The sequence below is a fragment of the Battus philenor genome, unplaced genomic scaffold (genome assembly GCF_028537555.1).
Source record: "Battus philenor isolate CCGP_79_NKW_IND1 unplaced genomic scaffold, ilBatPhil1.0.hap1 SCAF_23, whole genome shotgun sequence".
NCBI lineage: Eukaryota > Metazoa > Arthropoda > Insecta > Lepidoptera > Papilionidae > Battus > Battus philenor.
In genome coordinates this window covers 10,487,834-10,502,540 of record NW_027181686.1, presented here as the reverse complement: position 1 = coordinate 10,502,540, position 14,707 = coordinate 10,487,834, and the positions used below count along the sequence as shown (strand labels likewise).

Genomic DNA, 14,707 nt, shown 5'->3' with positions numbered 1-14,707 from the left:
AATTACAAAGTTATGTAATTGTAAAGCACTTGGTCAATTTCATTTTTGTCCTTATGGTGACTAAGTAAATGATAAATTTATTATTGGGTAAATGACCTGCTCGTCTCTGCATTTTGGTAAAAATATTGTGCTGAATATAAAGCTATTTTAAAATATCTCGTAATAAGTAATTTAAAATTAATTTAATTGGTGTAAATTTTAAGGATTATGTTTGTTTGAACCCTGATTTTATGCAGTGTTTTGTATTTTCCTTTCTTTCGTCTGGTTATAGGCCTTCCTCACAGATTCCTTTGCTTACTGTTTTCGTAATTTCGAAGAGAAATAAATGTCATTGCCAAACGTCAAAACATTGTGTTCTCAGAGTGTAGTAGTTATAATATTTATACTGACTACTGCTTAAATTCTCAAATAAGAATTATCGAATGATATAAATAATGTCAGTGCATTTATCAAGAATTGCTTTTAGCACTTTTCGAAACATTTCCAACAATAGTTTTGCAAATTCGTGTTTAGTCGATTTCTTACCGGTGAAACAGTTATATTCACATCATAAAAATGATGGATTTTGTTTTGTCCGACGAGTATTTAGCAAAAATTATACGACGGATGCCATACAACCCGTCTTGGCATTGGAAAATGCTAGTATCCCTATGAAAAAGAAGACTGTTCATAAAAAGGCAGTTCTTGCAGACTTAACCAAGAAAGAGGGCCATTACTTAACATTTGCTTACGCAACCGCTTATTCTTATGATTTAAAAGGTCTAAAAGATGCCCTGGTACAACAGAAACTTTATGAACCGGGAAAGTAAGGTTACACAATATTTTAATATTAATACACATTTTATGTAATAAATTCATAAAATATAAGAAGAATTATATTTTTCATATTGAACAACCAAAATATTAAATTGCATATTTTTTGTACAATACTACATTATTTTTTGCTATAGAAAGCAAAAAAAGTAAATATAATTTCTTTATATCAAAGTCATTTATATCACTCTATAGTAATACCATATACATTCTCAAATCTCAAAAATATATTATGTAATATTCTTATGCTTATCAGGTTATTAACATGTCAAATGTATAATACAAGTAAGGTTAAATATATTTTTTGGCTTTGTAATTCTTTATTTAATATCTATATTTAACAAGAATGAATCTTAAGCATGTTTATTATAGACATACTTTATTTATTAATATGACTGATTTAAATTATTTATTTAAAATCACTATAAATAATTTTATATCTGGCAGCTGTACTAGTTATTACCTGTTTATATTCATATTTTAGTTATTTTCATAGCATTTTATCTCTTGTTGTATTTTCTAATAGGTCAGGTTCACACGAATTCTGTACTTATTTTACAAAAAAAAGCTGTGCAGGCTATTTATAACTGAGAAGCTAGGGATTCCCTGAGATATGCTTATTAAGAAATTTATATGCCAATGGATGCTTCTTAGCATTTACTTAATGACATAATTTTTGAAGCAAAGTTTTAAACCTTATTTAAAAAAATAGTGACAGACATGATAAATATGGAAAATAAACAGATAACACCTAAATTTCATCTTTAAAAAGTTAACAAATCCTTCATGGGTCTGAGTGTACATATATATTTATATTCAAGATATTTTAGTTGTCCTTTTCTTACTTCTAAATCTTAAAAATCTAGTTCTTAATAATCAAAAAATCTTGAATGCTATAGTAAAAATTATAGCAGCAGAGATTTTATTTGATAGATTTGCATATAACTTTGGTTTTTAGCCCAATTACATGGTTTACAGTTTAATATACATATAAAAACTGCTAAATTTCATTTAAATAGAACAACTGTTGAGTTTCTGGTCGACTCTTCCCAGCATATCAACATTCTGAGCCTGTGGAAGCTTATTATTTATAATATTAAAATAATCAATAATTTAAAAGATCTTGTAAATGGAAACATGAATAAAGATATTTCGAATTTTAAAATGAAAACAGTGGTCAGCCTCCTGCTTAAATAACGAAAATTTTAAACTCAAATTAAAATTATGTTGCTACACAGAAAACTAATATTAATTTATTTGTTAATACATTTCTGTAAAATGCATAAATAGCTAGACAGAATTTGCTTAGCTAAGACATTTTTTTGTAGGAATGTATATCAGCATTAATTTCATATTGTTCAGATTAAAGGCACATGAAGTGGGGGATGTTGTGATTGCGAATCCGGTGTACACAGTCGGAACGGAACCCAGAGAGATCATATTCTTCAAGGAAGGTGCAGTTGTGTTTTGGAATTGTACAGAATTGGAAGCCAGTAATGTTCTTGATTTTGTCAAAAGGTTTGTATGATTAAATATAAGACTATTTTTAACAACTTTAGCAATTCTGTTTTGCTTTAAAATTATGACGATATATTTAATAAGTTACAATAAAAGTCAAATTATAAAATTCAACTATTTAGTAGTGTCTAAAAGCATTTGTCTCTATTGCACAGTTAAATGTTGCAAATCACCATCTCATTATCATCCTTGGATGTCCTAGAAATAGAGACCTTTAGTTGCCTATTCTAAAATCGTTGTACTTGACTGCTTAGCGTACAAAATGCCTGCATTGATTTATATCAATAATAATATCGTATTTATATACGTAAGAATAAAATGGTAATTGAAATTATTATACATTGAAAATCAGATACCAGATAACAAAAGTTTGTTGATAACAAAGGCGAATATATTGTTGATTAAAAAAAAAAGCTTGTTAATAATGTAGTTGTGTGAATTTAACTTAAGAAAGCGTCATTACTTTCTGCACCCTCTAATAATTGACTTTGCAACATTTGTCAATGCACGTGACCTATTGCACTTTTGATTAAAATACTTTAGGTTTTAGTTCTTGTAAGCAATTTGTGTGACAAATAAAATGTCTCTTCACTAAAGTGAGGTCAAATCACCTAGGTCAGGATTTGCAGTAAAGTTATCATTGTAGATATAAATCAGATCCTGAATCTTATACATATAAGTTATGTCTTACACATATGAATTCACATAAAAATATTTTCTATATTTAAGGTATGAAATTGAAAGCTATCCCAGTGATGTGATTGAAAGGGAGAAAGAAGTCATGACTTATGTGTATCAACCAAATGCGTAAGTTAATTTTATTTTATTATTGATTTATTTAATTATTTATTACAGAAATATGTAGATTTATTTAGATGAATTTTTTAACGTAACTTATAATGCAATAGCAAAGTTAGTTATTTGTAATTCTATGACTAATCGGAAATATTTTTCTCAACAATTGACATATTTTTTCTTCACACTAATTTCCTTAAAACTATCTGATTAATTTTAAAACCACTAAATAAAGAAAAAATTTTTTTAACTAAGGTAATTTTTAAATGGATCTAATTTTAGAAGATTAGAGTTTATTGAAATATTGTGTGGACAATTTCAAAAATATATTTATAATTATTGATTTCACAGAAAAACATGCCACTTGCATGATTCCTCCTTCGTCTTAGTACCAGAGAGGGACAATTCACTCGAAAAATACAGTTTCAGGTAAACTATTATTGTCAAATCTTTATTAATGCTTAGATATAAAAAAATACAATGAACATTTATACTTCCTTCTTCTAATCTCCATATTCAAGAAAGAAGAAGACAAACACACTACGTAGCACACAAAACTGTTGGCTGTTGTGTTCTTAAGGCTTTGGAGCGAAGACAAGCACAGTGTATGATATCCACCCAGAAGGTGGACATACGACCTTGTTAAGGTTGTTGTTGTTGGATTTAGACCGCTTTAAACTGGGCTTCATGGAAATTTATGAGGAGGCCAATGTCTAGATGTAAATATTCTATGGCTCAAATAAATATGATGCTCATGTTATTAATTTTAACTTATGTAATTTTTATTTCTCTCGACTTAATTTTCTATAGGTTTATGCCTTGGCATTCTATTTTAAATATTCACAAGAATACCACACTGATATCTTTGGATGTCTCTTTTTCCTACTATAGAGTGTGTGACCTACTACATACTTCGGTACAACTTCACTCTATTTGTCATCTGTTACTCTTGTCTCCTTATATTAATTTTTCTCAAGGTTGATATGTTAAAGTATATTAACCCTTTCCACTCCAAGGCTGTTATGTAGCATCGATAAAATTTAATTGAATTATAGTATCTTGCAATTCTAGAATATGTTTCATTTATTCGTGATTCAAACATTTTAGTAACAAAAATCTTTCCCGTTTTCAAATTTTCCGCAAAAAGAAGTATTACACCATGTCCTCGACAGTGGAGCTTGTGGAACAAAATCAGTGTCGAGTGACACTCAACATTGGAGTGGAAAGGTTTAAATATAAAAAAAAATATTAGAAAAAATATATATAGAGGTAAATCTTGCTATGTGTAAAAAATATTTTTAATACTATTTTCTATGATTTTAGTCATGCAATGGCACAGTCTGCGCGTCTGGGAGCCATGGAGGCGCGTTTGGAAGCACTTGCAGCTTCTGTCAGACAGCATACAGCTATTATGGAACGGGATGGTGCCACCCATGTTGATAAAAAAGAGGTAGGTCACGAAAATAGATTGATTATAATAGAATGAGTGATGAATGAACTAAAGCTGTGAATGGAATTTTTAGGTGAACGAATTGGGAACGAAAATATCCATTGATGAACAAAATTAGTTGACTTATATAATAAGTTATCAAAATTTGATTTCATACTAACAAAAGGAATAAGTTTGAAGTAGAATTTTGCCCTTATAAGGAACTCCTTTTTCTAGTTTTTATCAAATTGGGATGTGTGATGATGTTTCTATCATTTTTCTTATGACAAACACAAGTGGTAGCCGAAAATGGACAAATAAATAAATATCTTATACAATATAAACATCATATCATAAGTCAAGTTTTATAAATCCGAAAATTTTCTTTTAAAAAATTATACAAGAATATATGTCTTATTCTGTTATTTAACTTATCTAAGAGTCGATTTGGGGACACTGCGAGTCTGAGTATAACTCTGGTGAGCAGCGATACCTCTGGAGCCTAACCCAGATCTGTCGCTATGACCATCTGATGTCCCTCACGTTCTTGAGTTTCTTGGGACGGACGTCAAATGTTTACTTTGTTTTGCAGACAGCTTATTTGCCAAAGTAAAGTCAAGATATAACTTCTTGCCTAGTTTGCACATTATTATGTAGTAAGCCATCTGCTGATTTTATAACTAGCTATCCTTTCTCTGTTTTCATACAAGAAATTCCCATAAGTGATGTCACCACCCATTGTACTTTATTTATATTATTAAAACGGTTTTGTAGGATAAAACCAGTTCTATAAACAAAGCATTATAATAGTTTATGAAATTAAATTGCATAGTACAGTCATTGAAATAAATGTATTTTAGGTAGTAAGAAAACTTGGTGAACTTTTCTCACTGCGGCACCGGCTGAACGTGGAGTCGGATCTGCTGGACACACCAGACTTCTACTGGGAGGAGGAAGAGCTGGAGCGACTTTATTCACACACCGTAGCTTACTTCACAATACCCAGGAGGACCAGGGTGAATGTTTAATTTTTTATTTAAAAATGATTGGAATGTTTTTTAGCAAAGCAGATGTGATTTTGCTAACTGTATGTAATGTAAGTGTGTGTGTCGAGCGGCTGCCGAAAATCGTGTGCCTATAGCTTTTCATTTTCTCTAATTTGGTTCGACATTTTGACGTGTTCTTTTATATTTTTTATTATTTAAATTTTATCGAAAAAAGGTTTATTTTAAACCTGGTAAACTGATTTGCATGTTAGCATTTATATATAATCTGATAAATTAAAATATATAATTAAAAAATATGTACAATGTTGCTATTTATTCACATTAGTCAATTTATATTTTCGAAAACATTATTAACTATAAGCAAACATTCATAAATTTTTACAGCTATTTTAGATCATCGTGTATAAAGTGGCTACTTTGAAATTTGTTACATTAATAAAAATTTTTCACACAAATGCGATAGGTCAATAACCTCTGAAAGTGAAACATTTGCAGGTGCAGATTGTAAACAATAGTTAATTTTATTATATGTTTTATGTTTGTCAGAATTTTGAAAGCTATTTTTATTTACTATGTATCATTACATTATAAAATATTTCTTTAATAATTGAGGTTTTGATAGTGTTACAATATATAAATTGACAGCAAATGTATACATTCACATCTTTAAAATGTTTACACCTGTAACCTAAAACCTGTAATGCAGCCAATATCCGCCGTCGTCGACGTAACAGTTTTTAATAATTTCCAGGTACTTAACGAGCGTCTGTCTCACTGTGTGGAACTCCTTGAGCTCCTTTCGTCCTGGGCAGCTGACCGGCATCACGTGCGACTGGAATGGATGGTCATAGCGCTCATCTTGGCCGAAGTCTGCTTTGAACTGCTCCATTTCTTCGAGAGGTACTTCATGAGACAACCCACAGTTGACAGTAGTTAGATACAGTAAGGATTGCTTAGTATTAAGAGATCTGTAGTCAGTACTAACTATATATTATCTGTATGCAGTTATAAATAAGGATATAAAAAATTATAATTTTTATAGCACCTGGTATAGGTACATACCACACTAACATTCAAAAATTAAAATGAAGTTTATTTAGAATGTCATCTGACAGTAGGCCAATTAATACAATCTAATAATACATTTGAAATACAATCATTAAAGTAACTTAGCCATATATATTTTTTTTCGTTCCACCTATATTTATTTGGCAACAGGGATTTTATTTTTCTTTATTACGTTTTTCAATTTCCTGTTTTCATTTCCATTCACTTCTTTCATACACAATTTTTTCTATCTTTTTTATTCTGTTCCTTTAATCCATCCTCAATCACTGCAGTGAGGTGTCTATTTATTTACAATATATCACAGATTTTTTTTTAATTTTTTTCACTTATACATATATGTATAACAGTTTGTTTAATATCAAAGTTACAATTAAAAATTTTTTACATTTTAATTTGTTTTTACTATATTTTAATTCTGATTACATTTTATTTTTACACAATTTTGTTTACTTATTTATATTTATTGCTACTTTAATTACCTTCCTGCAGAATCTGAAGCAGGATTCTTCCTTCCTTGTCTGTCATGATGGAAGCGATTGTCGCTTCCTTAATCCTTTTCCCCAGTTGGTATCCGGTGAATTTAGGCATATTATTGTAACACATGCCTACCTATATATACATAAAAATATATGTAAATAAATAAATTATATGTATACATAAACACTTCGCTGGTGGGGCATAAAGGTTCTTCAGTTGCGACCACGAGTCGGTAGACGCGGCGTAGTAAATCCCCCACTAGGGGGGACCATCGAAACGGAAGGTGGTGCGGCTTGCAGTGGCTTGGTCCTCTATGAGCTGTAAAAAAGAAAAGGATATACATATATATCGGGACTTTGTTGAATATTGTTAATTAATATAATTCGAAATTTGATTATTGTTAGGCGCTGTTAGTATTTCTAGCTTTTACAGCTTCGGACTCATGGCTCACAGATCCGGATTCCGGGAGCAAATTCCGACAACCGAGCTGTGCCGGTAGATACGACTAACCGTCGTTAAGAGTAAGGCGGGAGGAGGAAGAGTGAGGGGTTATACTACTAGCGCCATCTATTGTCGCCGTCTGAAGTAACAGTGTTCAGACTTGAAAGTTGGAGGAATAGTTTCATTAGTGTTTGCTTCAGTTGCTGATAGCATTGATGGCTGTCGTGTACAAAAAAGTTCTAATATAACATTTCAGAGAATCTACGTACATTCAGTCATGGTTCCAAAGAATAACATAAACTCTTTTAAATATATTTGTTCTCTTAGTTCACGAAGTGGTTGACAGGTTATATCTGTGACTTATAGTAACCTGAACAAAAATATATGTGAATAATGAACCTGAGCAGTGATAACCCTGTATTAGATGACTGAAACTTCTGATTGTAGGTTGTAGGTTATTTTACTGGGATACTAATATATAGGATTGTCACTGCTCACAAGTTTCCAGAAGATGGGCAGCAGCATCTTCTGTGTACCATAATACCACAAAGCGATTGTCAAGCATGGCAATTATGGTATATATCTTTGGGGGAGGCCTATGCTTTCCGTTAATGCTATATGTGTGTATATTTATTACGCACACACACACACACACACACACATATATATATATATATATATATATATATTTGTCGGTCGCGATATATATGTTTATTTTGGTGTGGGTATAAATAACATGACAGTTTATGTACAAATCTGTTTCCGTATTTAAATAAATGTTATAGTTAATTTTAAATATGTATATATGTTATAAAAATATATGTCATATTGTGGTCTGTTTAACTGGTAGTTAGTTATATATGTTGTAAGAGAAATACATTAAGGTGATTGGTCACTGTCTTGCCAAAGGTTTAGATTAGTAAAGGTGTAAGTTATAAAAATTTATTGAAAATAAGTGTATGTTTATTAATTATAGAATATTGTTTGTTATTTAGAATGTTTTAAATTTACATATATATGCAATTATATTTTAATTAAAATAAAGTTTGTTTTATTTCATAACCAATAGATAATACATAAGTAATTTTTTTTACTACTCTGTGGTTTTTAATAGAGTAATTGAAAACATGGTAGCATTATTAATAAAATACTTTTGTAAATATCCAGATGATTTGTTTGTGTAATGAGGAAATTATCATCATCACTTAATTTGTAGACATCACCATAGATATCCAATATGGCCAGCGGAATACAGCCTGCATATGGAGTCTTTTGACAATCCGTTCACATGGTCTGTCCATCCAATGGGTGTACATCCTATTCTGTGACTCCAGAACTTTAATGCTCCAGCAATAAGGCCACCTGTTCTGCATGTGGACTTGTCTACTTAGACTTGACATCTGTTGATTTATGTCGGAGAGAAGAATATATTTTTGTAATTAAACTTTACTTTGCAAGGTAGTAGAGAGCTGAACATAGTTATATTAAATGTACTAATATAATAAACTAAAGATTTGTGCTTTCTTGAAGGCTTTGGACCAGGCCTTATATTTCATGAAAAAGGGAGACCACTAAATATGTAGTCACTTTTGTAGATGCTCTATGAAGTGACTGTGTGTGCCTCTTAAAAAGAGGACCTCGTCTTGAGGTGTCGCTCATTACGTTTAGCATTTCGACCCGAGCTGATGATTAGCTTTTTTGGGTCATGATTCTATGGTTGCTATGAAAGGATCATGAGAAGTGTGTAGTTTAACGGGAGATAGTATTTAATAGTAAGAAACCAGTAGAAGAACCAAGGTAACCGACGTAGCTCGAAAAATTGCTCGTCTCAAATGGCAGTAGACTGGGCATATCGCTCACAGAATTAAGGTTCTCAAGTGTCGACCACAACTCGGTAGACATGGCGTGGTTAGGCCCAGATTAGGTTGACCAATTTCAAAGTTAGGATCGTGGCGATCTTTGGAAAAGGTCTATGTCTTGCCGTGGGCGTTTACCAGCTGGCATTATGATGATGAATGCAGTCAAGATGCTATTACATATTTTATATTACAAAATTCTTGTTAAGCACTACTGATGTAGACTGACATGACCTACGTAATTTAATATTGCAGGAGTTCGCGTCGCATCGTTCGTCATCGGAGTCCATCGTACGGAATGGATTTTGAAGATCCCATGTTCCACGACCTGACCATTATCGACACATGAAAGTTACTAGCCATATTAAAAAAATATACATTTGACAGCTGTCAAGAAGATTGTTACAATCGAAAACTAATCGAATAATTGAAATCGATATATTTTTTTAAAACATAATGTTTATTTTTAAATCAATTTTAATTCGAAATGTGTAAGAGATTTATATGTTAGTTGAATCCTAAAAAAAAGTGTTGCCTTAAAGATCAAAAATTACTAATCTTTAAATAAAACTCAAATTAGAATATTTATGTTTTTTTATTTGTATTATTTTTTGGGTTTATTAAAAAAATTGGAATTGTGTTTTTTAATAAACGTGTACTTTTGCCTGTGGTTAGCAACTTTTGTGCATATATCTATCTTATAACAAAAATATTTTATAATACCTCAAGAAGACTCAAGGTTACCAAGAGAGCAATGGAGAGGGCTATGGTAGAGTTTCGCTGCGAGAAATGAAGAGTTCCGCAAAATAAAAAAGGCTACCGACGTTGCTCGAAGGATTGCTTATTTGAAGTAGAAGTATCGAGATCGTAAAACCGATGGCTGTTGTGGTCGAAAGTTTCTGAAGTGGCGACCACGAGCAGGTAGACGCGGCGTGGGTATGCCGTCCACTAGGTAGACCAATTACGTAGTTGAGTTTTTGGGAAGTCGCATAATATTGATGTTTTATATCGCATGTATCATTGTAAAAAAAAAAACAATTTAAATCCTATCGCATGTCTATCGCATTTCCATTACCATATAGCAATACAGTCTGCAGGGACAGATAGTAAATAAGTTTAAAAACGCTTTTTCTTATTTTATTATCATTACGTTTGTTGGATTCTTCCTAGAGCTGGTAGGTCTTGGAGGTCATAACAACTCAGAGTCAGAAGTAGAAGTGTGTATATTCGTGCCAAACACAGAGACTAATCGGTGTAACATAACTCCTGAAGATGCCCCGTGGAGGGGTGAAACACGTGTTGAGTAATTTGGCGGTGACGGTTGTGTGATTCGCATTGTTTGCCACATACGCATTTATCAGCGGGCTGGCGGGCGGTACATTTGTTGCACGACTACCACTGCATGTACGGAAATGGCTAAATATTGGTCCTTTTCTTACTTAGGATGGACTTCCGCAAGGTAACACCTGATTCCATTAAATAAGTATTGTAGAGCGCTCTCTTTCGCTTTATATATGTAAAGAATTATATTTCTGTGGAATTCCCCTTTTTGATGCACCGCTGACGATTTCTATACGTTATTTATTATTTCTGAAACCATTGATTCTTAGTTGGAATGTAAGATACATTATTTGACTGCAATTGAGCTTTATGTTAACCTTTTTAACACTTTTACACCTATAACGGATAATAAAAAATATGATCACTTTTGAGTAGTTTGAGGGCTTCTGTAGTGACCCCGGCCTTGTTATATATTTTAATAACTAAGCTCAAGCATTACCTTAGGCATGTTTGGGTCGATTCATAGATATGTTACTGGATATTTTACCGCTAATAAGGTTTAACTATTAAATCCATATGTATATAAATATATATATATATATATATTTATATATATATATATTTATGGTTCCCGCTATCGGGGGCCTCTCGTACCCCTGTTTTTGAAGGACAAAGTCGTTTTTTATTTCCCCTCTCTCCTATCATTCTTCACATGATCTGTCTTTCTTCTACTTACATTCTACAGTTTCAATTTTTCTTATCCTTATCAACTACCATTTATTCATCGTTTCATTCGCCTTGTTCCTATAATTTTACATCCACTTTAGATGTGACTCGAATCGAGTTTAGCATTCCGTTTTAAAGACAGATTCTATCTTTTCAGCCGATAGACGTCCACTGCAAGGCATAGCTGAAAGATCGTCACACGTAGTTGAGGCTTTTTTTGTTAACGAGGAAAAATCTTCTGGATGGACATAAGATACTCTGCTCTTTGAGGGAATAACAGGGTTATGTGGGATTCCTGCCTACTAAAAGTCTCTCGGTGGTCGTACCTCTAAAGCGGTCGCCGGAACACCTACGAAACTCGTAGCTGCCCCTCATGTCCTACTCCCAGGAGGAAGCTGCCCCTCTCCCAGTATCCTCGCTATATCGCAGCAACACGAGACCAGTTCGAGTTGCTGCCCTTCTCGGGTTGGCATTCACTGGACGATAAAGGCCTCCATTCCCAACGCCTGTGAACCCGATGTCCTTTTAGTCGTCTCTCTCTTGTGATGGGCAGTTGATACCTTAGTCCTATTCTAGTGAACCCGGGCTAAAGGGTTGACCTAGTGGGGCATCTGCCGCTCGTGAACGCCACTCAAGACACTTTCGGCCCCAGGGACCATCGGTTGTAAATGCGATTTATCCGGACAACTGCCAAGTCACTGCCACTTCTTCAGCGGATTATAAAAAGTTAATTGTGGTTGTTTTTCTAGTTTCATCAACATTATCATCAATGCCACTGCTGAAATTGGCCTTGCTAGATTTCCAATGGGATCAGCAAGAAGCGGCCCGCATGTAGCGTTTTTCGTGTACCTTAGATTGACATCTCAGTCGGTTTTCACTTCAGAACATTGAGGCCGCCAGTGTTTTTAAATCATTAATTAAAATAAACACGCAGCTAAACAAACAGCATATTAGTGTTTTGGCAGGCGCTTGCGTATATATGTAAATTGATATACAGTGAACGTATTACGAAAAAAAAGATCTCTTTAATGTCTGAAGCATTCAAGTACATTTTATATGGAATATTTGACATAATGCCAAGCGTAATAATTTTTGATTAAATAGTGTATATACTAATATCAAAGATAGTGTAGACTTCGGCCTATTTTCATAAGTCGCGTGTTTGATCTCATCTATGTGTGTTATACAAATTATATTAATAACTCTAATGAAAAGCTGAAATATTGCTGAAAATTTATTAAACGGTCGGATAAGAATAAGGACAAGTCAACAAATTGTTAATTAGAATGAAAAATATAGAAATAATATAACAAAAGTGCAAGAATTCTGAAATCAAACATAAATATAAAAACTCAAAATTTAATATAAAAGAAATTAATAAAAATCAAAATTGGAACTGTAATACTGTAATACTAAAAGGGTATGGTGAAAGAAGATAAGCGATGTGTGAAAGGAATGTAAATAAATAGTAAGAGAATAAAAGAAAATCAGAAGAATTGAAGAAGATATGTAATAGAGATTGTGAAGAGGTGAGTGATAATAAAACAACAAATTAAAAAAAAAAAATATTTAAAATGAAAAAGTCCTAAGAAAAGGACCAATATTTAGCCACTTCCGCACATACAAATAAAAAAATGGCTAAATATTGGTCCTTTTCTTACTTAGGATGGACTTCCGCGAGGTAACGCCTGATTCCATTAAAAATGAAAAAGCCCCTCCTCTTAATGTGACAGGTGGTATAAGAGACCCCAAAAATGAAGCCAATAATACAATTTAAAAGCTAAGACATCGATTGCAACTACTTCTACTCGTTCTTTTAGTGTATTTCTCTTAGTTTTCTTTCTTTTGATCTTTGTAATTACACCAAAAGGTTAATAGTTTGGAGCATCGAATGAAAATCGTCCCAATGGCAGCGGTTAATCATATATGGCTGAACAGATGGCAGTATCATTGTAATCACTCCACTATTTACCCGTTGAGAAAGGCCCGTGCGCTATGACAACTGTATTATTAGCCTTAATTTCTTGTAAGTTAATTAAAAATAATGACCGGTAATGAATGACCGAGTCGTCGAGATAAGTATCTTTGAGTCGCTGCAAAATGTGCAGTGGATACCATGGCGAAATAATTCGTAGTTGACTGTAACATTCTGTTATTGTATTTTGTATTTTATTACTTTAGCAACAAAGTTGTATTTGATCTAAATTATTAATAGAAGTTTGAGTGAATTGTGTTGCGACCCGTACATCAGTTCCAGAATCGATACTATCATCGATACTTGAAAGTAAATATGGCTTTATATTCTTAAACGGCTCGCTTAATGTTTGTTTGCGTATTTTAATTTATTCGTTCCCGCCCTTACTTGTATTTTCAGACTATTTTTAGTTCTTCGACTTTCTTGTAGATGTTAATCAAGATGGCTGACTGATGACATGTGAAGGTCTTTGTTTTTTAATAAAAGAATGATGATATTTAATTTATATTTAAAATATATTACATTAAATGTGAGAATAATATTGATTTATTTTCGTAAAAATCGTTAAGATCTGGTTTTATGAACAAAAATTAATCATCGATAGTATTGCTAAGCGCAAAACTTAACAGGGCAGCCATCAATTCAAAAATTTTTTCTCCAAATCATAGAGAACAAGGGTCGTTCTTAGGAATAAATTATGGTAAACTTACGAGAAAGATAGAAAACGCTTTCTTTTTCCATAAAAACCACAGATTAAAACACCTTTTAGTTGTGTCTGGCTGCGTTTGCAAATCTATGGTCTTCCAGAACCTTATGGCCCTAGCGGCTATGTGCTCCACTCACTACGTGCCAGTTCAACTTGCCAATCCAAGGTTTCTCTAAGGATCTCCTTATTCTATTTTTGATGTCGTAGTGAAATTATGAGAATAATGCTCTCCATCGCTCGTTGAGCGACTGTCACTGCCACACTGTCGATACCACACTGCCACTGCCATACTTCCACTGCCACACTTCCACTGCTATAGCCAAACTGCCACTGCCACACTGCCATTGCCACACTGTCACTGCTACACTACAACTACCACACTGCAACTGCGACATTGTCACTAAAAGATTATCATTGCCCCACAGCCACTGCCACACTGCTGCTTGAATTTGCGAATTAGCAAGAAAAACGGTTTTCGTTTAAGTCATGAAGTCTTTATAGAATAAACAGTACATCTACATACAGAGTGATTGAAAATAAGTGTAAAAGATCTAAAGCTTATCACTAACATATAAGTTATACATTCACTCTTTTAAAGCTTATGCATCTAAAACC

The 14,707-nt window shown here is 32.8% G+C and overlaps 1 protein-coding gene across 2 annotated transcripts; it reads left to right on the top strand.

The window, feature by feature from the left end:
- The first annotated feature begins 381 nt into the window (after positions 1-381).
- Positions 382-9,810, top strand: LOC137924150 (required for meiotic nuclear division protein 1 homolog). Of its 2 annotated transcripts, none has more exons than XM_068767500.1 (8): positions 382-805; positions 2,176-2,331; positions 3,061-3,138; positions 3,478-3,555; positions 4,450-4,580; positions 5,420-5,571; positions 6,314-6,462; positions 9,660-9,810. In XM_068767500.1, exons 1-8 carry the CDS (start codon positions 435-437, stop codon positions 9,751-9,753), a joined length of 1,209 nt encoding a protein of 402 aa, XP_068623601.1. In that variant the 5' UTR covers positions 382-434; the 3' UTR covers positions 9,754-9,810. The 2 variants fall into 2 exon arrangements, with proteins under 2 accessions (XP_068623601.1, XP_068623602.1); XM_068767501.1 differs by having other exon boundaries at positions 6,314-6,504; positions 9,660-9,749.
- The last annotated feature ends 4,897 nt before the right edge of the window (positions 9,811-14,707 follow it).